The sequence below is a fragment of the Synchiropus splendidus genome, chromosome 11 (assembly GCF_027744825.2).
Source record: "Synchiropus splendidus isolate RoL2022-P1 chromosome 11, RoL_Sspl_1.0, whole genome shotgun sequence".
Lineage (NCBI taxonomy): Eukaryota > Metazoa > Chordata > Actinopteri > Syngnathiformes > Callionymidae > Synchiropus > Synchiropus splendidus.
In genome coordinates this window covers 18,840,877-18,863,715 of record NC_071344.1, presented here as the reverse complement: position 1 = coordinate 18,863,715, position 22,839 = coordinate 18,840,877, and the positions used below count along the sequence as shown (strand labels likewise).

The window sequence follows — 22,839 nt, the reverse complement described above, 5'->3', positions numbered from 1 at the left end:
AAGAGACATTGCGTCATTTGCGACTTGTAACACCACTGATGAAAAACATGAAGCAACACAGACCCAGTGGACCTGGAGACGAAGACCAATTCTTTTACACCACAGAGGGAATACAGACTGGATGCAGTGAATGCTGAGTGACTGCTCCACCTGACTGTGGTTTCTGGAGGTCACATGTCACAGCTGGAGGGCCACAGAGACTCACCTGCGCTCTCCTGCAGGGCGAGCAGCTTTGTTGCCATCTGCTGGAAGCTCATGTTGCCTGCCTGGCGTGGAGGGAAACTTCTGTCCGTTCTGAAGGTTGTTGAGCGACTCCGCCTGACTGTGACTCCCTGAGCTGAAGACAAAACACAGAGAAGTCTGTTCAGGGAGGTTCCCCTCTGACAGTCCTGGATAGACGGCTCTGTTTCACTCTACAGCAGCAATTCTTAACCTTGGGGCCAGGGCCCATGGTTGGACCGTGAACGCCCTTAGAGGGCCGCTAAAAGTTTTTTGTTTAACACCTTTGGGCCGCGAGGACCGCAAGACGCTCAGTTTAAATACTACATTGGCCACTTATAGTGGCAGTAGTGTGTCACTGAATTGACTTGACAGCTGCAAATCTGTGATATTTACCAACTATGGAGAAGTTCTTGAAAAGAAAAAATTATAAAGTGATGACAACACCCCAACTGTAAAAACCTTTCATGAAATCACCAGTTGAAGCAGTTTTGAAAATTATTTTATGGCGATACTTTCATTTACACTTTCTTTAATTATTCAGTTTTTCAAATTTTCTCAACAGTTTGCTTGAAGTGTATTTTTTTAATTTACTTTAGTAAATTTGATGAATATCACTTGCACCTGGTTGGACCGATGGATCGATGACAAATAAATATTTTCGCAATGATCAGCTGGTTTGATGTCATTTCACAAGGCTTTGGTTTGTTTACGTGTAAGTAGATTAAATATGTTTGTTGATCACAAATGAAATCAAGAATGAATGAATGAAGAATGATTTATTAGTTCTATTACTGGAATGGGCCCCGGGCCAATTTGTTCTGGGAAAGGTGGGTCCTGAGATCAAAAAGGTTCAGAACCCCTGCTCTACAGATGTGGCAATGCTGTTCGTCTGACATGAAGGATGGAAGGTTAAACACATGAAATCTCTGGCTCAGACCTCCTTCCCGTCCTCATGCTGTCGTCTGCAGTGCTGATATCACTCGTCCTGTCCATGTCTCTCTGCCTGGATTCGTCCGAGCCGGCTCTCTGTCGAAGGCCATCCGGAAGAGGAAAGGTTAGTCATGTGACTTCCTCCTCATCCACCTGCAGCTTCCCACTCACAGAGTGCCTCTCCTGCAGGTCCTGCTTCTTCTCCCAGTCGGCCAGGGAGCGGACAATGGTGTCCTGCACCGGTGAGGAGGAAGAGGAGGATGGCAGTCCCCGGCTGGGTGAGGGGACAGCTGAGGAGCGAGGAGTCAGAGGAGTCACCGTCTCCTGCAGGATCTTCTGCTCCTGCCACAGAGAGAGTGGAGCATGAGTCCTACGCTGTCATGATGAGACGTCAGAACTCTACACAGCAACATTCCTCACCACATTTTAATAAGGGTTTTCAGACGCATAATAAGTCTCATCCTCTACACCTCCGTGACCTCAGTCCAGTTTCAATCAGATTCTCATGAATCCCTCACTATTTCCTCTCCTGCCGCTGTGATTCTCCCCTCCACCACGGTGACCCACCTCCTCCTGGAACCTCCTCTCTTCCTCTGCCACCTCCTTCTGGGCTTTCTCCCACTCTTCCTTCAGCTTCTCCTGCTCGAGCTTGTACTTCTCCTGTCACCATGGCAACAGAAAAGAGACATGTCAGGTGGGACGAGAGTGCAGTTGTGCTTGTGTCTCACATCCACGAGGGCCAGCATCTGGTACGTGTCTTGGAGAGAAGCAGGCATCAGACATGCAGGACCTGATGGATCAGGATTCCCACTCCTAATATCACAGATTATGAATCAACTTTGTGCAGAGGAATCCTGTCAGCAGGTGAGGACAGAGGAGGGAGAGGGAACAACCAGTCACCGAACAAACATTCATCACTCCAGCTCAACTGTCAGCTGCTGCTCATCACTGACGTCACCGAGGTCATCCTGGTGTTGCTGAGGATGAGCTTTAGCTGCTGGAGGGTTCTGCTGCACAACATCGCCCTCCAGAGGTCGCAGTATGCAGGGGCAGCGGCGACCTTGTATGAGAAGATGCTGATGGAGCAGACCTAAGTTCAGCAGCAGAAGCTGAAAAGGAAATAAACTGTGGTCCAGGACGACTGTCTTCAACAGCCGGTCCTCTATGCCACCACAGGAAATGTTGTGCTCATGCCTTCTCAAGCTTTCATGCCGCGCCTCGGATCAAATGGACCTCCAGGGGTCAGTGAGAGCTCAGGGCAGCTTCATGCAGACATCTACTCTGTCTCCCGCGTCATGTACCTGCAGCATGCGTTCCTGCTCTCGCTGCCACTTTCGCTGACGCTTTCGCTCCTCGTCCGGGTCCCAAGACCAGCGGTCGCTCCGCCTGGTCTGGGGCAACACCGGGACAGACACCTGATAAACCACGACACACGTCGGCGTGCACACAGAGAAACCCATGCAGTGACGAACACACGCACACACACCAGAGGAGAGAGGACAGGAGAGTTTGTCTACCACAACAGAAACAGTCCACCGGCTCTATTACGGAGAGAGGAGACACACAGATGTGACTTGGAATCAGAGCTGCGGCTGAATGGAACTCCATCGCCTGAGAGGAGGCCTGATCTGAACCCATGATGAGAGGAACACTTAGCTGCAGCCACATCACAGACACACTTGATTTGAATCATCCAGCAACCTGGACTGGAGGGTTTTTTCATAAACATTTCCATATTTGAATATTTTTCAGTGATTGGTGACAGAGCACAACAGATAAGAGTTTTCAGTGACTTACGTTTCCATGGCGATCCTTGTCCTCTGCCTCTGCAGACAGAAGGTCAGAGGTCAATTTGTTGCACAGAAGTCATGCAAAGACAGGAAAGAAATACCAAGTGTTCAATACATCAGCGGCAGAAGGTTTTCTAAAGAGCAGCAGGGGGCGCCATAATACACTAACTCCAGTGGACTCTACTGACATCTTGTTAATGATTAACAACAAATCATCACAATGAAATATGACTATGATGACCTTTTCAACTAGGGGTCACGTGGCAGGATCCTGTTTCAGGCTGAAGATTAGACACCTCACTGATCCAAAATAAGGAAACAAGCACGACAGTGGGAGATGAACGTAGAGCTACATCACAACATGCTGGCGTTGATGAGTGTGATGGCAATGTCAGGAAGTGAATTCAGCTACATGGAGGTACGTCACAAAAACAGTTGTGCGCAGATGGCTCCAGCATGGAGTGAGGGTTTACCTGGTGAAGTGAAGAACTCCTGGCGTAAATTTGGGTTACTGGTGGACAACTCAGACTTGATAGAGTTTGCTGGAAAGTTATGCAAATGAGAAATAGAAAGGGAAGAAAGACGCAGTGACGAAAAGTCAGCAGGAAAGTTTAAAAAGAGAATGTCATTTTTGACAGTAAAACGAGTGGAGCGTTCAGGGGGACACACACTGTTCAATGTCTTCACTCTTTCCAGGACAGAGACAGAAGAAGCAGAGGCTCCTGGATCAGTTCTCTCACCTGTGGTAATGCCACCGGGTGACGGAGTTCCGAGCGATCTGGCAGCTACTTTTGGTTGGTTCTCGGCCCGCTGCTGTTCCTCAGTCTGTGGAAGAGGTTCTGGACTGTCAGCTAAGTGGATCACTCAGAGCCACTCAGAAATCTCACCTGTGACTGGCTGACTCCAGACTGGACCTTTTGAGATGGATCAGCTGCTTTTTGTTTGGTTTCTGAAATCATCACAAGCCAGAATCTTAGACATCCATGATGTCGCCATGGAGATGAAAGTTACTTCTCAGGACATCCAATCACTGAGAACAGCTGACTAACGATGACTCCTCCTAGTGACCACTAGAGGTCAGTACGGCAGCACGTCACTCTAACCTTCAGTTTGGGACGAGTCTTCCTCCAGAGCTGACTCATGAGGACCTCTTCGAGACTGTTCTTCTGACTTCAGCAGGGCCTGGATGAAGAGAAGGATGTTGGAGAGACAGAGAAGAGAAAGATGCTTATAAGTTCCACATATTCATGTGTGTGTGCCGAGTGTTACAACAGTTCTAATTGTGTATTTTTCAGAGACGACTGAGTCAAACTCAGCAGCCAGGACCTGGTGACCCAGGAGTGGGTCATTACTTCTGACAGAGAGACATGAGTCCTGACCGTTGGCAGCGAGGTGGGTCGACTCGGCGAAGACGTGTCCTGCGATGAGCTCCTCTGCGGCTCCGTGAGGCGTGGACTGCACGTGAAAGAGGCGGAGCTTCCAGTGCCATCGTTAGACGGTGATGGCTGGAAGTAGAAAGGCGAGTCACTCCCTTGACTGTCGGGCGTGGTGGGATTGTCATTGCTGATGTCGCCGTTGAGTCGCAGCAAACCGTCCACCTGTGAGAAGATGAGAAGCTTCAGGGCTGAGACCATGACTAATGAACTCGACCTGATGCAACGTTCATCTCTGGACCACGCCACCACCGCCGTCAGGCAGCAGGGAAGATTTCCTCCCACCCATTTACATTAGATAGCCGCTCCGTCGTCATGGCGACAATCCGACACAATCTACTGCCTTCCAAAAGACGTCAGATAGCTGTGAGTGCCCTGCACAGGATCGCATTCTCTCCTGCTGGACATGCACCCGATGGTGAAGTCCGGAGTGAGACCTGGCGTTTTGGGAAGCTAATACCAGACTAACTGCAGCAGAGTTCTGGAATGTCTGAGAAGCCGGGCCCTGAATGGAGACTCTGTTTCCTATTGACTTAAGAAATGGAGGAGAAAGGGTCCTCTCCATGTGAAGTGGGCTCCCAGCGGACAAAGAGGGCCCACACAGGGCGAGGAGAGGGATGAGACGGGGGCACTGACATTCTTAAGTTACTGCTGAGCAGTGCTCCTCACACTTACATACATGCTGCTCATGAGCGGTGGCCTGGACTTGTTCTAATATAAGAGAAGGACTGGAGGTACACTAATGAATCGCCAACCAGTCTTAACTCTCAGAAGAGAGTTTGCAGTTCAAATGAGACTTGTGAGCATATTGCAGCAAGCTCAGAGACGAGTCTAACAGACAGTACATCGCCAGACAGCTGGAGCCAGTGCTGACAGTCTGGACTGTGCTACTCACCTTTCCTGGGCTCAGCTCAGAGTCGGAGGGTCGGAACTGGAAGTAAGGCTTGGGTGTCAGCAAAGGCACTGGTTTGGGCGACAGAGTTCTGGTCGACGGCGGCTCGGACGATCGCGAGCGGATCTGAGGTCTGTGGTTGGAGTCTTTGGCAAACTCCTCGACGCGGGCCTCCAGTGTGGAAGTGAACTTTGGAGCTGGGGCCGACTGCTGCCTCAGGTACCTCATGGGGCCGTTTGGGTCCATGTCAGAGGGTTCTGGAGTGGTGGGAGAGGAACTCAGCGAGAGCGAGAGTGGAAAGGGAGAGCCAGGGTTTGAAGGGTCGGCGGACACGCTGCGATCCAGCAGCTTGGGCAGCTGGAGACGCTCCAGCACAGCTTCGCTGATGGAGAACCGCTGAGCGTAGCGCTGGAGGACGGCGGACGCCTCCTCCTGAGTTCTAGCTCCTCGGTAAGCTGCCCGCAGCTCCTCCTCACGGCGCTCCCTGTGTTAGGAGAGGGTCCATCAGGAAGAGATCATGACGCTAACACCATCACCGTTCGACTGAACACTGATTGTGACGTGACAATAATGAGGTCGCATCGCCACCTGCTGTCATGTCTAGCCATATTTTTGGACCCTGTCCTTGGCAGGAGTTGCTTTTTTCAAAGACTGATCTTTTTGATAATTGATTGATCGTGATTAGCTTCTCAGCAAGTTGACTCAAACAAAGTTACACAGGAGAGTGAAACCTCTGAGAAATCCATGTAATCCTGAACAGATGTAAACATGGCTGCCTGAGTGACCTACTTGTCTTCAACAATCTCTTTGTAAGTCTTGATGCTCCGCCTCCTCAGGGACGCTCCTTCGGTTCCTCCTCCTGTCATCAGCTGCTCCATCATCTTCCTCTCCTCTTCCTTCTTGATCAGGTCCTGAGAGATGCTCCTCCTGCGGTTCTTCCACCGAGCCAGATCCTGACGCACACACGCATTAGGAGGCCCAACATCCACACTGGACAGAGCCCAGACTCACATCCTGCCAGTGGTCCTCATCCTCCTTCATCCTGTTGTACTGGTTGTGCATCAGCTCGTGTCGCACCTGACTGTGTGGCTGCAGGACGTCTTCGCCTCGCATGTCGATCATGCTCAAGCTCCTGTGGAGCGGACATGAGGGATAGGCGTCTTCATGTCAGGCACAAAACAGAAACTGCTTCTGCTCACTCGCTATCATGTCTGACTCACAAACCTTCTACACAACAGCTGCACATCTCTAACCAGTTACAACATGGAAAATGAAGAGCGACAGAAAAGGGAAGAAGTAGTGTACTTTAAATGTTAGTTCTGCCATGAAATCAAAGCTTCAGTCTGAAACTCAGATTTTTAAACTGCAGACCAAAACCTTGTGGCCCCTTCTTCTGTTTATTTGTCCACTTCACCATGGAGAATAAATGAGCTCTACTGGAAGGGGTTTTTATTTTTGCTGCGTCACTACTCATTGCACACATGACAGCCAAACGTGAAGAGGACTTCAGTGATGACGGGGAGACTTACTGTGGGTCATGTGACACATTATCTGTGTGCCAGAGTCTACAGGAGGGACAGCAGGGTGGAGAAGAGAAGACCACAGTCACAGATGAAAACATTCAAGAATCCTTGTGTTGATTCATGGCGCCAGTGTCAGCCTGAACAGTAGGAGGCGGTGTTGTGCAGCCACTAACAAGCATGGACGGGAGTTAAAGATCTAAAAAAAGCACTGTAGCTGATGAGAAGCATAGGCAGCAACATCAGGGCGCAGGCTTGTACCGAGCTCGCCTTCACTGTGGGCCACGGCCACTTCTGAACCGAGACACGCCTCAGCGGATCCAAACCAGATGAGAGGGCATCTGAGCAAACAAGCTTTGAGGAGGCAAAGATACCTTCAACCCACTTGATTTTGGAAGTTAGACTCGCCAAGACAGTGTCAAGGCATCAGACGCTAGGGACTTGAAGACACGAACCTGCCTGAATCATTTGAAGTCCAAATGCCAAATTCGGCTCTTATTGTTCACACGATACATTACCATGTGCATGACCCCCCCATCACTGTGAATCTTTAAGTGGAGCTGCATGCAGCCATCATAGCTTACTTTCTTCACTCACAGAACGAGCCTGTTGATTCAGTGAGTGCAGCATCAGCTCTCACCTAAGACCAGCCACAGACACATGCACGCTTAGCTACAGCTCATTCCTGCCATGCGCAGCTCAGTTATCGATGCATGGAGCGTCCAGATGTATATAAACACATTCAGACGCAGCTCACGTCTGAGGACCGGAGGCGTCTAACCCTCTGCTCTGGGCCGGCTGCTCATCTCCTCCAGTCTCGGCAGCTGAGGGACTGTTGGGCAAGGCCATCCTGTCTTCTAGCTCGACCGCTACAAGAGGCCCTTCTCCCGTCACCTTTGATCGATCTGAGGTTGAAGGAAGCTTGGCAGGACTGGTTGACACCACGGTCCTGGTCGCTGACAGTGGGAGGAGTTCTTCTGAGCACGAGCGAGATGGCATACTGCAGGAAGCAAAAGAACTTACCGCAGGGGGTAGTCGCACTGTAAAGGACTCATGGCTACCTCAGAGTTTTATCAATAGAGTGTGTCTCCAGATCTCATCGACATCAGGCCGACCACACCAGCAGAATGTTGTTGCTCAGGTCAGATACACTAACTACACTAAAGTGCTCAGGGGACGTTGAGGGGGCATCAACAGCCTTACTGACTTCAGAACACTTCTAGTATTTTCTGTATATTCCATCATATAATTCCAGTAAATGACACAGGAGCAACTATAAACTCGAACACTCCACAAGTAGTACTTTCAAAATCGTGAATCAGGACAGTCAAGTGAGTGACATGCAGAACGCAGTCACTGAGTTAGCGAATATCTGAGCGGTCAGCAGCTGTATATGAATACAAGCCTTGTTCCAAGGTTGCCAAGGATCCAACATCGCCGCGTGTAAACACTGAGGGGTCACAGCCGTCTGCTGTGTTCAACGACAGAAACGATCAGAAAACTCTTCGACTGATAATCAAAGTTGTTGATTTTAACTGAAGCCTACAGACTCAGGTATGTTCATGAGATGGGGGTGAAATGAGGGTGAAGACCTTCGATCGGAGACCATCGGACGAGGAACCGGTGACTGTGATCCCATGCTGATCCTCAGACCAGCAGCCTGGACCTCCAAACGTCCGCCAATCTCCTGGTGTTGCAGGATCTGGATCTGAGGTGGCGGGGGCAGGTTTGAGGGGGGACCAAGAGAAGGGGCGTCTATGCTAAAGGGTCCCAGTGAGCACCAGCCAAGGACAAGTTTAGACAAAGACAAGATGGTGGTGGGCAATGGAGACGGGGTGGTTGAGATGACAGAGGATGCAGGAGTTCCAAATGAATTGAGGTTTATCAGTTTGAAAAGTGTTTAAGGTCACAAGGTCACCTGACAACATAACATAACAGAGTTCTAAAGTGTGGGGCAAAATGTCAGACCCATGCAAACGCAGCTTTGATCTCCTGATTTGATGTTTGCATTTGTATGAGTGTAAGTCTCACCTCAGCGGTCTGTCGCCTCCCACTGGTGACGTGGCGGTACTCCAGCTTTTGCGCCCGGCCTCCTCTGTCTTCTTCCTGCGGAGCGGTGTCGGCACGTATCCACTCTGGTTGCTCTTGTTGGGCAGGTACTGGTTGAAGGGCATGGCCGTTCTAAGCTCAGTGACGGACGTCCGCCGCGCTAGCATGTCGTCTTTACGAACGTCTGGGATCTTCCTGTGGGGGGCGCCGTCAGACTCGGAGTCGCTGCCACGGCCTGGAGGACATTTGATGAGAAGAATTTAGTCATGACCGGACGTCCCTTGACCCAGTCTTTTCTATGACAAGTCAGTGATCCCAACACAATTATTTATCAGATTCAATTCACCGCAAGCCTGACACATGATCACATGACAGCATTGGAACATAAACTCAACCCTGGAATACAGCTGAGGTTCTGGAGGAAAGTTTAGGAGAACAGAAAGAGGCCGCAGGACTCCTGAGAGACGGCAGGCCTAAAAATAATTCACACTGTGCAAGTCATTTTTATGATCAAGACAGAAACATAAATCACTTGTGCGTGTTTAAATCACAGCGTCAGTGCCTAACAACTGAAACCGCACCAGTGCGTCGCTCTGAATCCTAAACTCCAGCGAATGGTGTTTACATTTCTCTCACAGTCACTGTTCAAATGTGTCAGAGGCTAATTCTGCTGAGCGTGGGGTAATAGATACCTGCTCCACTCAAGGTTCCTTCAGATTCCTCCTCAAGATGTTTCACACATGTGGCACATTTAAATGTCAAGGATGCTTTCAAGACTGATCCCCACAAAATACATAGACCTTGAGTCAAATGTGTCCCAGAATTCAGTAAACTAAATACAGTAACAAACAAGAACACAATCAGTTAATAGATCATAAATAAATGAAAAATAAAGTGTACACAAATGCACACCTTAATACATTCATCTAAACAATACTTCATTGAGTACCTGTGTCTGCCTTTAAAACCCACCTTCACTATTAGTCTGTACTCCATCTGCATCTACTAGTCCCAACCGGTTCAGGGAAACACTGGCTTTGATCTGAGTCCTGTAGGTTTCATCCAGGGCTACTTTTATTAGGAGATACTAAGAAGTTTAAAAAAGCGCTGGAGAGAGGGAATTCTGGGGCTCTCTAGTTGGGCAGCTGCCACCACGACTTCGGAGAAACAATACAACCCTTATTATTGGACAGCTAGTCGTAACTGAGGAGTCAGTCGCTGGAACCATCTAATATCTGGCAGCTAAAATAACTTCAGAAGTCTTCAAAGTTGAAGCAGACTTCCTTTCCAGTCCTCCTCTGAGAAGTCAAACCCCCCAGCAACAGCTGGACCACCGAGACACGTGTGATCATGTGAAATAACCTCCTCCTACCCAGAGAAGTGATTTCTAATTTGACTGTGGTCTGGGAGATTGACAGATCAAGGCCCAGATGAATCCCTTCAATTATGACTTGCTGCAGCATCAATTGGAAACATGAGGGAGCGGAGCGTCAGGGTGGATCCATCCTTAAAGAGCAGCACATGTGCGCAGGGAGCTTCCCTCTCTTGGGCACATGTGGAACACCGCGGCTCAAAGTTTACCATGGGTCAGCACCACTCTCTGCAGAGCTTCACTTTCACTCAGAGACAATTTCACATCAGGAATAATCCACAAATCCAAGAGGCCGTGATTTGGAAGATCAATGGAGATGTGAAAACCAAGGAGCTACATTTGTACTTCATGGAACATCCAGCTCTCTCGTACAGCAACAAATAACAGTTAAGTGGCTGCACAACACAACAATCATTTTAAAATCTTTTAAAATCAACTTAGTTGCACTTTCGCTGCCAACAGCCTTGTTGGGTGATGAGACTGGCTGAAGATGGCAGACTGTCTAACTTAAGGACTCAAAGCCAAACAACCGCACCTCAGCTAGTACATAGATAATTCATTTTAGCCAAGGATTCTGATGAGCTTAGTCTGTCCCTTCTGCTCCACGCTCCTCCAGAGTTCTTGCACCGGTCACCCGTGCACTCATCAATAGAGAGTTTTTATCCTCCACCTGCTCCTCTCAACAAAGCCTTCCTCTCTCGACCTCCAAGAGCTTTTCACAACGGGACACAACACCTCAGTACATAACAAGGTTCAATGTGACGCACAAATCTGGCCATTTGAAGGACAAAATTATATTTAGAAACACCCCTCAAGGAGTGTCTCTGGCAGCAGGAGGAAGCTTTATGGTTGTTTATGACGTAACATAAAAACACTACAACCTCAACTATTCCATTAATGAGTGACTTTCTCTAATCCTAATTCTATTGTCCGATTACGCTCTCCTTCCTGGGTCCATGTCTGTTCTCACTAATCTCCCTCTTCCACTGCTCCATCACAGACCAAACAACACTTGTCTCCAGGGAGAGAGAACGAAGGCTTCATCAACACGTGCTCTGAGAGTGTTGTTCTCCAACTGAAACTGGAAAGTTTCGGTCTTCCTGTCAACCCTGACAGATCAGTCAAACAGAGGATCAGAAATCTCAGTGAACAAACATTCAGAGGACACACCTCAGCAGCTGTCACCACGTCTCTCTGACACCGACACTCGTCTGATCAACATACACAAGAAAGTGATGTCAGCTGACAGCACTGGACTTCTTCCCTGAGAGATGCTGAAGCCGAGTCTCAGCACGTCTCCCAGGAATTTGCGTGTCAGAGCGCAACAAAGTCTTCTCAGCGTACAACAGCAGGAACATTTCTGAAGGTGGGTTCATGGATCAAGACTACACACGGACTGATAATGCTCAACAATATTCGCTTGCATTAAAGGCATGACGTGATGTGAATGAACAACCTGGGAGCAGCACCAGGCATCAAACCGGCAACAACTGATGGCAGGACAACAGACCTCACTGCAGAGAGCTCTCCTCACAATGCTGCTCATTTATCTGTATTAAGTATCTGCTCGCTAAACCTCACTGAACAAAGGCAGCAGTGTTGGATGACTTCTCTTCAGCTGGATGTGGGGATCAATTGTCACCAGATTTGAGGTTTGTATGAAGCAGTGATTCCTACCATCGCTGCTGCCCCGGGTCACTGGGACGTCCGGTGACGGGGTTTGTTGTGAGCGCGAACCGAAGGAGTCCAGACTGTCGAATGAGTCCTCGCGGGCGTGCCGTGGTGGGGAGAGAGAGTCGCTGCGTTCAGAGTCCCAGCAGTCGATGTAGCCGCTGTCCCGGATGCTGCGTTTAGGGCTCTCTGCCTCCTCGGCCTCCTGGAAGACAAGATCCATTATCACACCATGGGAAACTGGTGTTTTGGGCAGGCGAAGGATTGACATGGCTGCAGTGTCTGCAGTCAGGAGGACGCTGTGGTGAAAAAAGAGCTGAGCCAGAAGACAAAAACCTAGAGAACAAAAGTTTCTTTGCCAGGACTCCCAGAGAGTGAGAGGCTCAGTCATCTACGAGAGACTCAGGAAGAGCCTCTGCTGCCCCAAGTCACTTTCCTAACTGCTGTTCTGCCATTTTATTTCCATTTTGAAGCACCGGTTTTATGTTGTCGTTTGAAGAGAATGTGATCACATTGATGCATAAAGCAAAACAATGATAATCTTCTAATGTTTAAAATACATCTCTTTACTCCCCAACTCTCTGTCTCTGTGCTGTCATCACTGATTTACAGGCCTGCAGCTGGACGGAGGGAAAGGCACTTCCTGTCCAGGGAATGACTTCCTGCTGCTGACCTCGGTACCAGGTTCTGAAGCAAGCACATATATAAAGAAACTCAAGCTGACTGAACCCTGCCACAGACTAACATCCGGAATGCTAAAGAATGTTCATCATCACAAATGTTTATGATCAGTGGTCTAGAAACTAGTGCTGGACCTTTCGCATCTGTGACAACAAGCTGTTGAACTCTTTCAGGTCCAGTGTGGGCCCGTTGTAGGAGGTGCATCCGTTGGCAGCTCGACCCAGCCAGTAAATGGTGATCAACACCTGAAAGAAGAAAAGGAAAGACAAACAGCCACTGTTTTTTTACATTATTTCTGTCAACGCACATTCTTCTAAATAAATAAACAAAAACTTCATCACAGTCCACAGTACACACACCATTCTGTTTCCGCGAGTTGAAAATCACCTTATTGCGACTTAGCCATTGAAGACCTCTATTAAGCAAGCAAGAGTTGTAAAACACAAAAACAATAAACAAGTGTCTGAAGTCATTTATGGTGCAAAATGACCATGCCTCCCATGACTGGTGTTTCTACACCTCCATCCGTCCCTCTTGATCTCAGCGAGCCTGTGAAAATTGTTCAGTACAAAGCCAACAACAGAGAGCAGTGTGTCTCTGCCCTTTCTCTCCACTGGACACAAACTTCCTGACCATGAAACTCGCAGGCGTGTCGCTGCATCCTGCACAAACATGACCACAGCAAGCTATTGTTCTGACCTCCGACCCAGACAACAGCATTTCTCTAAGTTCGCAAGCTGTGAAACGCTGTTGCGTCATTGTACAGTAGGATCAAAACACGACAGTTCTGGAGCGGCAGCTTCAGTGTTGGCAGAGTGTGGCCTGTCTATATTTAACGTGTCCATGTCAGTGCACTCCTCTGGGACGACTCTGATCAGGAAGCTCAGCGTGGCTTAATGTGTTTATTTCAGTCAACCTGCCAGCGTGAACACTCAGCTGCCAACATCCAGAGAGGAGGATGAGCAGAGACATGAAGCTGAAGGACGTCTGTCAGTCCTGAAGTGAGTTGGGCCAAAGTTATAATGATACCGATGTAGTTGAGCGGACTGAAACAATGGGAAGTGTGTGGTGATGGTGAACACGTATACAGTATCGCCAGGAAGGTGAAGATTAGGTGTTGTTTAAATGATCGAACAAACAGCTCCCTCAAGAGAGGAAGACGTTTTCACAATAATAGCCAGTGTTTAGCTTGAGTGAAGGGACAACTGGAAGAGAAAAATAAAACCTAACAGTCTGCGTCTTCAATCAGTCATCACTTCTAAGAAGACTGAGTTCACAAACACACTTCCAAATGAAAGGAGGGTAACAGGTCCAAGTCACACAACATTTCTGCAAACAAGAGACAGGTTTGATCACACTGACAAAATCTAATCATAAACATGCTATAAAGAAGTCATAAAGAACACAGTAACTTCTCACCATCATGCTTCATGATCGTACTGACTGTTTTATGGTTCAGTCTGAACCAGTTACACAACTGTAGCGCCTGTTTTGAACTTCCCTCTTCACTGCCACGGCCAGTTCATCCAGCCTCACGTCTGGTACAGAACTGTGTGGCTGAGTTTCCACATTTCTCAATCCTCCTAAATGGGCATACCTCACCTGTGTCGAGTGAATATAAAGTAATGTGGAATATAAAGGGAAGGCAAATTCTAAAGCAGGACAGAACTCTTTATGTGCCAAGAAGGAAGTAACCTTTTTAAGTTAGTTTTGAGTTGGCGAGGATCTGAATGTCACAGTCACACAGAGAGAGAAAAGAAGAAAATAGCAATGATGTCTTCAACATGGCTCATGGAAGATTAAATATCGTTGATAACAGCTGGAAGTTAAATGAATGCCAAGTGTCTATTCACTTGGTTTCACATGTGCCCACTCTGTTCTTCTCTAGACTCCTGAATAATGTCAGCTGTTCATCAAGCTCCCTGACAGATGAACCGTTGCTCTGTTTAAATTGTCTTTGATGGTAAAGTTAATTTGGTCAGAGTCAACAGAGATGGACCGCTCTCAGGAGCTGCATAAAGAGTTTCAGTTCCAACATTCATTTCAAATAATCTGACAGACCTTGTCTTGTCTTGTCCAGGAGTACAGTTGTGTGTCCCTACTGTGAAGACAGCGACACATAACTAAGACATCCAAATCCACCACCTTTCCGAAATCTTCCAAGACATCACCAGGACGTGTGTGGTCTGCTGAAGCTAACCATCCAGAGTGGACATGCTATCCTCGCCTTGACAAGCTGCAGCACCTGGCCATGCTTCCAGATAGCTCTAGTAGAAGCTTCTGGAAGACGGCTGAGCTCCTAACTCTTTGAGATGGCTTACTGGTGAATGCATTTTGGGTGAGGACTCTGAATTGAGGTGACCAACTTTCCATATTTGTGAAACCACAGGAGGAATCATTCGATTCAAATGACTGTCCTCTGTAGTTGGGACAAACACGCAGACAGCACTTGTGGTGTTGGTGCAGACACAAGGGGTCGGATTTACCCCCTACAGTTTGTTCTGCATAAATGGTTCTGAGCAATTGGGTGAGTTTCATCAGTGACACCGATAGAACAATGGCGTCCGTGCCTGCTCCCCGTAGAACTGGGTCAGCAGCACCAGTTGCTATGACCGCAATCGTATTGATCCCAAAATCACAAATGCCTGCAGATCCACAACTGCCTCCATGCAGGAACACAACAGTCACCGATTCTAGCGTCAGCCCTGTGTGGGACAGAAGTTGAACCACTCATCACTTCGAGGCATCTGTCCAGGCACAAGTGAAAATACCTGTCAGGAAGTTCCAATGGAACAGTCGCCTCATTGTTTTTGGGCTCACAGTCTGGGACACATAAATCCTTAAATAAACTTACATGCTCAAAGGCCCTCCTGTAGCCAGCGACAAACCCAGGTTCCTATCAGTAACAGTTCCATAACGTCAGCCACATCCTGGTCTCTGAACTCCACCTTGATCGAGTCCCTCCAGGGCAGCTCCCGTCCTTGTGCTGCAGAGCTCCGGACAGCCACTCAGTGCGCAGGATACGTCCTCATTCTTGTCCACTCTCAAGCTGCTTTGTAGGTCACTTGATTTGCATCGAGCGCTAAAGTGCTGTCTGCTCCCTGCCTGTGTCTGAGTGAGCGAGCAGCCGGTCCGACAGTGCAGCGAGCCTCACTCGCGGATCAGCATCACACACAGTGAGAGAGAGAGGGAGAGAATTAGAGCGAGAGAGGCTGTGTCTGCAGAGTGGGCCGGACTTCTGTGTCCTGGTGTAGCAGCATTACTAGCTGCCAAAGGTGTCGAGGAACGTGGAGAGCCAGAGAGTGTCTCAGTGATTCACAATGGAAACGCTGCAGCACAGTCAGTGTTCATCAGACTTGCAGCGCTAAACTTGCATTAAAACAAGCTGTGTTTGTTTTGCACAGGTTTTCCGACATAGGTGCTGATCCTCCAGTAAAGTGCTGTGCACTGTCAACCGTCTCTCATGCTCTCATGCCCAGAATGAGAAAGAGAGAAAGAACTCATCGGAGACCTGGAGCAGAGGTTCTCATGAGACCAACTTTCTCTCCTGCACACATCAGGTGTTCTGAGAGTCTCATCACAGATTCAACCCCCTATGAATGCAGCATTCACTGAAGGCTATTAAGCTGAGAGCACATTTGGCTTCAAGTGTGAGCTTGATCTCCCAGTGTCTACCCAGTATGCCTATGATGTTCGGACAGTCAGCTCAGAACATCAGCTCTCAGGGCTGTGGTCACTGCTTCCTACTTCTTCATCCTTCATGCCACAGTGGCCTGGTAACTGCACGTGGCTGCATCACATCAGCAACCTCTTCTGAATACATGTTGGATCTAAACAACCCTGGCTCCACTCTGACAGAGGAGTCTTAGATCCCTGATTGAGACAAACTTTCACAATGTTTCCCAGAGATCTTCCAGACTGACTCCCCCCTTGAGTCTCCACTTGAAGCTTCAGGAGATTGGAAAAACCCCAAGTGTCACATCTAAAGCTGTCATTAGCATCGCTGAGAGGCAAGACTGACAGCCAGCAAACAGAATCATGAGGAAATAATAACAGTGTAGCCAACGTGTGTGTTTAGCAGGCAAACAAATGATCCCTGACATCTCCAGGCGTCACTTACATTCTTCAGCTTCCGGCTGCAGTCGTTTCCCCTGCAGAAAGAGAGGGAGGGAGAGTGGGAGATGGAGAGAGAGAGAGACGTGAGGGGACAGCAGTGAAGTCACACATGCTTCTGTACAGTTAACATACATAAGATTGGCTGGTTCTGAAGTCCAAACATTAGTTGAATTGAATTCAAGAGGCGGCAGGTCCACTCCTCCCTCACTAAACACACCAGTGACATCAAAACTGTTTTCCCAGTGACTCGAGTCAGAGCAACACCAGTAAGCTTTCGGCTTACCAGTGTCTCATGGAGCCCTGCGGTCACAGCAAGGGTGACACCAAGGACAGTGTCCAGTAAGAGAGGCATCCCAGCAGTCTGACAAACCTCTGACACGATCAACACATTACACCAGCTTTGCTGTTGCAGTGCATTATGGGCCTTGTGTGAGAGGTGGGAGATATTTAGTCGATGTACGTGCACAACATCATTATGGCAGTGAAATGTTTACACCAAGTTTCAAAGTCACAAACTTGAGTTGTTCAGCTGCTCAACAGAAGTGGTGTTGTCAGGCTTATGGAACCTGTTCGAGGCCTTTATGGGCAAACACCTCTCAAAACCTCCTTTCACAGACTTGTGGTACAAAAACACTCTGGAAGTGACACGCCCACCAGCACAGTGTTGCCAGTGTTGACGAGAGGTGTGACCCAAGGCTCGCAGAGACAGAGGAAGACAAGGTGGGTCCAACAAGAAGAGGAATTGTCAATATACCATCTGTTATCCTTTCACTCACTGGACACTAAGGTTAGCATTAAGCTTCTCTGAGGTTCACCACCATCTTATGACTCATGACACTTGGGTTTCTCTCGACGCAAACACACAACCTCTCTTAGCTTCCATCCAGCTGGCTTCCACCTGCATCAACTTCTCTGTTGTTGACAGCAATAAGAAGCTTGATAAGAAGTCACCAACTTAGCCCTGCAAACTTCGCAAGCCTAAATGTCATTAGTGATCTAGTTTTTAAACCACATGACAGAACATGATGTAGAAAGGAATATTCTGATTTCACTCCAGGAGCCTTGACAGTTTCAGGGTTCATAAAGACTTCACCACGCCTTCATCTGTCACATGATCACCGCGGTGACCGGTAGCTGTGATTGCTGCAGTTGCAGACAGTTGACAAGTTGAAATATCAACAAAACAACTTGAGTTTCACAAGTTTCACGACACGCTGAGCCACAGTCAGCGATGGAAGCAAGCACATGGAAAAATAATGACCTGTGACTGAACTTGCCACTCAAGTCCATCAATCAAGACCATGATGTCAGCTCATCCGAAACTAAGAGGATGTAAACATTCTTGTACCCGAACGCACATGTCAGAGCTTCCTGTGGCTCCTGGTCCTGACAGAACCAGTCGGGCGGCCTGTCCTGACTCCCGCACGGTGAATGACACCTTGTTAAGCTCATCACATCCAGTACGTGAATAAACAACGACAAGCTGCGCTCTTTGTTACCAGGCAACAAACACTGAGTGGTGGCTCAGCGAGTGTTGCAGGAGGACACAAACCGGCTTTGCAGAACAGAGAGGCTTTTGTTTCCTCACTGACAAGCTCGACCAAACTTCCATTGACTCTGGTCAACTTATTTGTGTTGGCAGCGAACAGGCGGATTGTCAGAGGCACAAAACGAGTGTGACACATGAAGAGGCCAACAATCAGTGATGGAGATAAGCGTCGCAACTTGCTGTCGAAACACCGTTTGGAAACCAGATAAAACACTGCAGTGTTCATTACATTATAAGCATCTCCACTGTCTGTTAGCATTGCATTTGGATCCAATTACACACACCTTTCTCATGAAACACATCATCTCTACCAGTAAACCTGCTGTCTGATCTCACGCTCTTCTGTCCTCCTTCAGTCCAGAATCTCAAGCTTGGTGAACGTGACAGGCTGGGACTGAAGTTGTGGACAGTGTGGTTTAGCTCCAGCTAGCTCTCGGCTTCAGTGCAGTGCTGAGATGAGAAAGATGCTCTGAACTATTCGACTGACATGTGCCACGTGTTCTCGTCGCACAGATGAAGTGAACAAGAACAGAAGATAATTATAGGATTGACATACATATACTTCTGCGTCTGCTCTGCTCTCATGTCCACCAAACAGCTCAGTGCATCTCTGCCCAACACAGTCACGTCCATCCCTCAACCTTCTACCAAGTGCCCTTCAAATAAGTGAACCACTGAGCAGTCAGAGCAGAGAAAGTTTCAGCCTTACTTGGCAGTGGGGCGTGTTGACGTGTCCTGCAGGTCTCCAGGGTCAAACAGCTGTGAGCCCTTCAGTCCCAGCTCCTCACAGCCTCGCAGGAACACACTCAGGTTGTCCTGAACACACACAGGTACAGGCAGGTCATTATAGCGTGGGCAGGTGTCTGCGTCACTTACACATGCTCCCACTGACGGATTTATGAACCGTCAGTCAGGGAACGTGTCACTTGTAAAAGTGAAGAAAAGAGCTATATGTTTCCGATTCTTGGATGCAAGTAAACACACTCAGCTGGACATGGAAATTAGGTTACCCAATGGACAGAAACATGACACCGGCGGAGGTTGCAGAAGGTTGATTTCCTACTTTCACTCACTGCCACTCGCCACCTGCTCCGTCCTCAGTAACCGCTCCGTCTCTCTGACCGTCTTCTGCTCTCTGACACTCTCTTTGTTGGTGAGATGCAACCTGACCCGAGCTCTCCTTCAGTTCCCAGGTTCCCTCACCCTTTGTGTGGTTCTCTCCCTTCCTCTGTATCTCAGGGTGTCACCATTTCCTCTCCACCCTGATTGTTGCTTGCACTCGCACTTTATCTCCCAGGCTTTCTCAGCCACTGGTACATGGTCCTCCGATGCTCTTTCATAGGCATGTATCAAGTGCAGATGCTTCACTTGCTTGTACATGAACCGATTTAACAGACTGGAAAGACAGTAATCAATTCCTTTGACTCTTAAAACAAATCAAAAATAAGGGCAGCAGCTGAAGTAAATCCCCTTCTCCAGCTCCACAGGAAGATGCTGAACTGAAAGAGACTCTGTTCCAGGGTCTTCTGTCAGCTGAACACTAGTACAGGGGACATCCTGAAAGGAGCAGCAGAGGTTCTCCTCTGAGTCTCTACCATATGACTGAGCTTCTTCAAAGAGCCAGACAGTTCTGTGTGTCACTCAAAAGCTGGTAACCACAAGTGAGAGGACAAACCCAGCGGTCAGTGAGCTTTGTCTTCTGGCACAGAGTCCTAATAACTGAAGACACTGAACTGATCTGTCTGTCCATCTCCATTCTTCCTTCACACGTGATCAAGATCCAGAGATACTTCTCCACCAGTGGAAGACCTCACACCTCATGGACAGGACTCCCCATGGCTCATCATTTTGCATTTCATTTCTTTATCCCCATCAGATTTAGAATCCACCAACATCCGCTCACTTATTATGCTGCTGACCATTTCTTCCCCTCGATTAGCCGCAACAACCACAACCTCCAGCCAGCTGTAAACGTGTGTGATGCAGTTAAATCCTATTGGAATTGTTAGATATGTTTGTCGATCACGCCGTTGTTGGTATGCCAAATAAGCAGACACAATGTCTTTGCAATGTTTTTGCACAAAAGCTGTAAGACAAAAAGCAAGACTCTGTACCAAGGTCAAGTTGGTGAGTGTGGGTGTGTGTGTGTCTGTGTGAGTGAGTGTGCTTGTATCGTGAACATGACTCTGTGGCTATTTGCAGGTCACTGCTCCAGGAAACTGGGTGTGGACCACAAAGATTTGACTGACGGCTCAGTGTGTTTTCAGAAGGACTGGGAAGCAGAGCTGAGTTCATGGACCCATCAAGTTAATCAACGTTGCATTATCTAGTGTCCGTTACAGTTGCTGTTGGTCAGAATAATCCTTTCATGTGCTTCTATGAATCAATTACAAGCAAGCAGACGGAACGCAGAAGTTCTGCAAGTCTCTCATTGGTACGTTCCTCTCATCATTTCTTAACCATGACAACAACGACCTGTGTCAGATGAACACAGGACCTCAGAGCTGCCAGAGCACTCAGGTCACCGCTCTCATTACACAACAGCCGAAAATCCTCAGAGGCTCGTTTTCCCATTAGCCCCTGAACAGGAAGAGGAAGGGGGAGTCGCCTGTGTTTTATTACGATGGTCAGATAACAGCAGAGCGCTTGTTTATGTGCTTCTCACCTCCGTAATCACAGACAGGAGCAGAAAAACCAGAAAGGCCATGTGAAACCAGGAATTCAGTCAGAGCCGCTTTAATGAAGGTTCTGCTGTATGAGAACAACTGCACTCTTGTCGTCATGTCGTCAGGTCAGACATGTTGTGCTTCTTCAGGAGTTACTTTCTGTATCTCAGACGCAGCTCCTGAAAGCTTCTCATCATCCTGACAGAGGGCCGCTCCTGAAAGAGCAACAGTGTTCACCACAGGCCCTAAGATGAGACGGTAGACTCTTAAACACACTACTGCGATGTAAAAATATTTATCCCCGCTGGCGGCTTACTTTTAATTTCCGTCCAGGAATCTGTGACTTTCTCTGGAGCCATGTCATGACTTCGCAACTGACCCTCCCGACCACTGCAGACCATCCTTTCATTTGAACTACATACAGCCATGAGGCTGGGACTCTGGGCTGCTCTGTCACTGCCAGCTCTCACAGGTGATTCCTGCTTACAATGACAAATGCTACAAACACTCTCGCTCGGTGTAACAACTGGACGCTCAAAGGTCCAGTTTCACTCTCTGGCTGACTGACAACTGTGCTGTGAGCGCTGAAACTGAGCCCCATCCGTCACACACACCACCACGTACACCGGTAGCTAAAGTCAAGAAATGACAGCCACGAGCGTTGTAGGTCACATGATCATTGATCGGCGGTTGTTGCCTGAAGCAAGACTCCAGTTCAAGTATTTACACAACAAAACACAGTGAGGTCAGCTGAAATCTGAAGCTGGTCATGTGACTGGATTTACAGATGAAACAATGACTGATCAGACCCGGCTGAGCGAACCGTGTCCATATCTGCCGGGTCTGACTATCGAGTGTCTAGAGCAGCTGAAACTAACAATCCACAACCAAGCTTCACACAAACATGGCCTCCCAGAATGTGAGAGACTGTAGCTTCCAGGTAAGCTGGATGAACAATGTTCCATGAACAGCTCAGATTTTAGATCTAAAATGATGATTCAAGTTAGAGACATGTTTAGATAGAGTATACACCCCTGTTTTGTTTGGGTGGATCTGTTTTAGAGAATATGTGTTTGTGTGACTGTGTGAGCATTTGTATGTACACCAGTGCAAAGTTCAGATGTGTATACAAGAGTATTGTGTATTGTGTGTATCTCCGTCGTTGTGGGTATGTGTAGGTGTGTAGGTAGGTCAATGCGCCGGTTAAGGTTACCCATGTGTTTTGGAAGGTTATGTTTAGGGTGGGAGGCTGGGGAAAGGGTTATGGCAATGAGAGGTCCCCACAAAAACAGCGAAAGATGAGTGTGTGTGCGTCAAGTGCAAACAAGGACTCGAGGAACTCACCAGGCCGGCAATAGGAGTGGTCAGTCTGTTGATTTTTTTCACCAGGCCGGGTCTGATGCAGCTCAGCAACCTGGTCACACGACAAAGAGGCAGACATATTGTTCATTTGAAAAGCGAGGGCATCATCAGCAGAGCTCAGATGATACAACAGTAGAGCTGTGATCTGCAGAATCCACTTCTTCATCCACCCACAGCTCTGACCCCCCCCCTTAAGTGTTCACTCAGCCTCTTCTGCGCTCCTCTCTCTAGCTTCTTCCTCATGTCTTTGTTCACACGACTCAGCAGTGAGCAGGAGCAGAGGTTCCTGATCTCCTGCTGATGCTGACCTTCATCCTCTGGGATATTGGTGACAGTACGAACTACTGAAGGTGAAAGGCACATTGCAATATGGTAACAACCCTCAACAGTCATCAGCTGCAGGTTTTTCCCAGAATAACGTTCCGGTGTAGGAGGACGATCTTCTGGTGCAGTGTGGAGGAGTGAGCAGCCGGAGAACATTCCCACACATGAAATCATGTCGCAGTAAACGCAGGAGGTGTAACCTGCTAAGAAAAACCATGCACCAGGAAAGGTGTCTGGACCTGATCCCTCGCTCCTGAACCCC

The 22,839-nt window shown here is 48.3% G+C and overlaps 1 protein-coding gene across 5 annotated transcripts in view; it reads right to left on the bottom strand.

Annotated features, from left to right (window-relative positions):
- LOC128766965 (LIM and calponin homology domains-containing protein 1-like) overlaps positions 1-22,839 on the bottom strand; it is a 44,493-nt gene that overhangs the window by 2,810 nt on the left and 18,844 nt on the right. For 2 of the 5 annotated variants that reach the window (XM_053878593.1, XM_053878597.1), the window contains 22 exons: positions 22,236-22,305; positions 18,935-19,041; positions 16,681-16,711; positions 12,695-12,805; positions 11,886-12,084; positions 8,819-9,071; positions 7,545-7,787; positions 6,797-6,832; positions 6,279-6,399; positions 6,057-6,220; positions 5,271-5,751; positions 4,322-4,540; positions 4,046-4,124; positions 3,830-3,891; positions 3,683-3,767; positions 3,416-3,484; positions 2,950-2,978; positions 2,454-2,567; positions 1,720-1,812; positions 1,324-1,494; positions 1,160-1,248; positions 206-337 (listed from right to left, as the gene is read on the bottom strand). In XM_053878593.1, the coding sequence (XP_053734568.1) occupies positions 206-337; positions 1,160-1,248; positions 1,324-1,494; positions 1,720-1,812; positions 2,454-2,567; positions 2,950-2,978; positions 3,416-3,484; positions 3,683-3,767; positions 3,830-3,891; positions 4,046-4,124; positions 4,322-4,540; positions 5,271-5,751; positions 6,057-6,220; positions 6,279-6,399; positions 6,797-6,832; positions 7,545-7,787; positions 8,819-9,071; positions 11,886-12,084; positions 12,695-12,805; positions 16,681-16,711; positions 18,935-19,041; positions 22,236-22,305 (2,958 nt within the window). The other 3 variants (XM_053878594.1, XM_053878595.1, XM_053878596.1) reach the window with 3 other exon arrangements.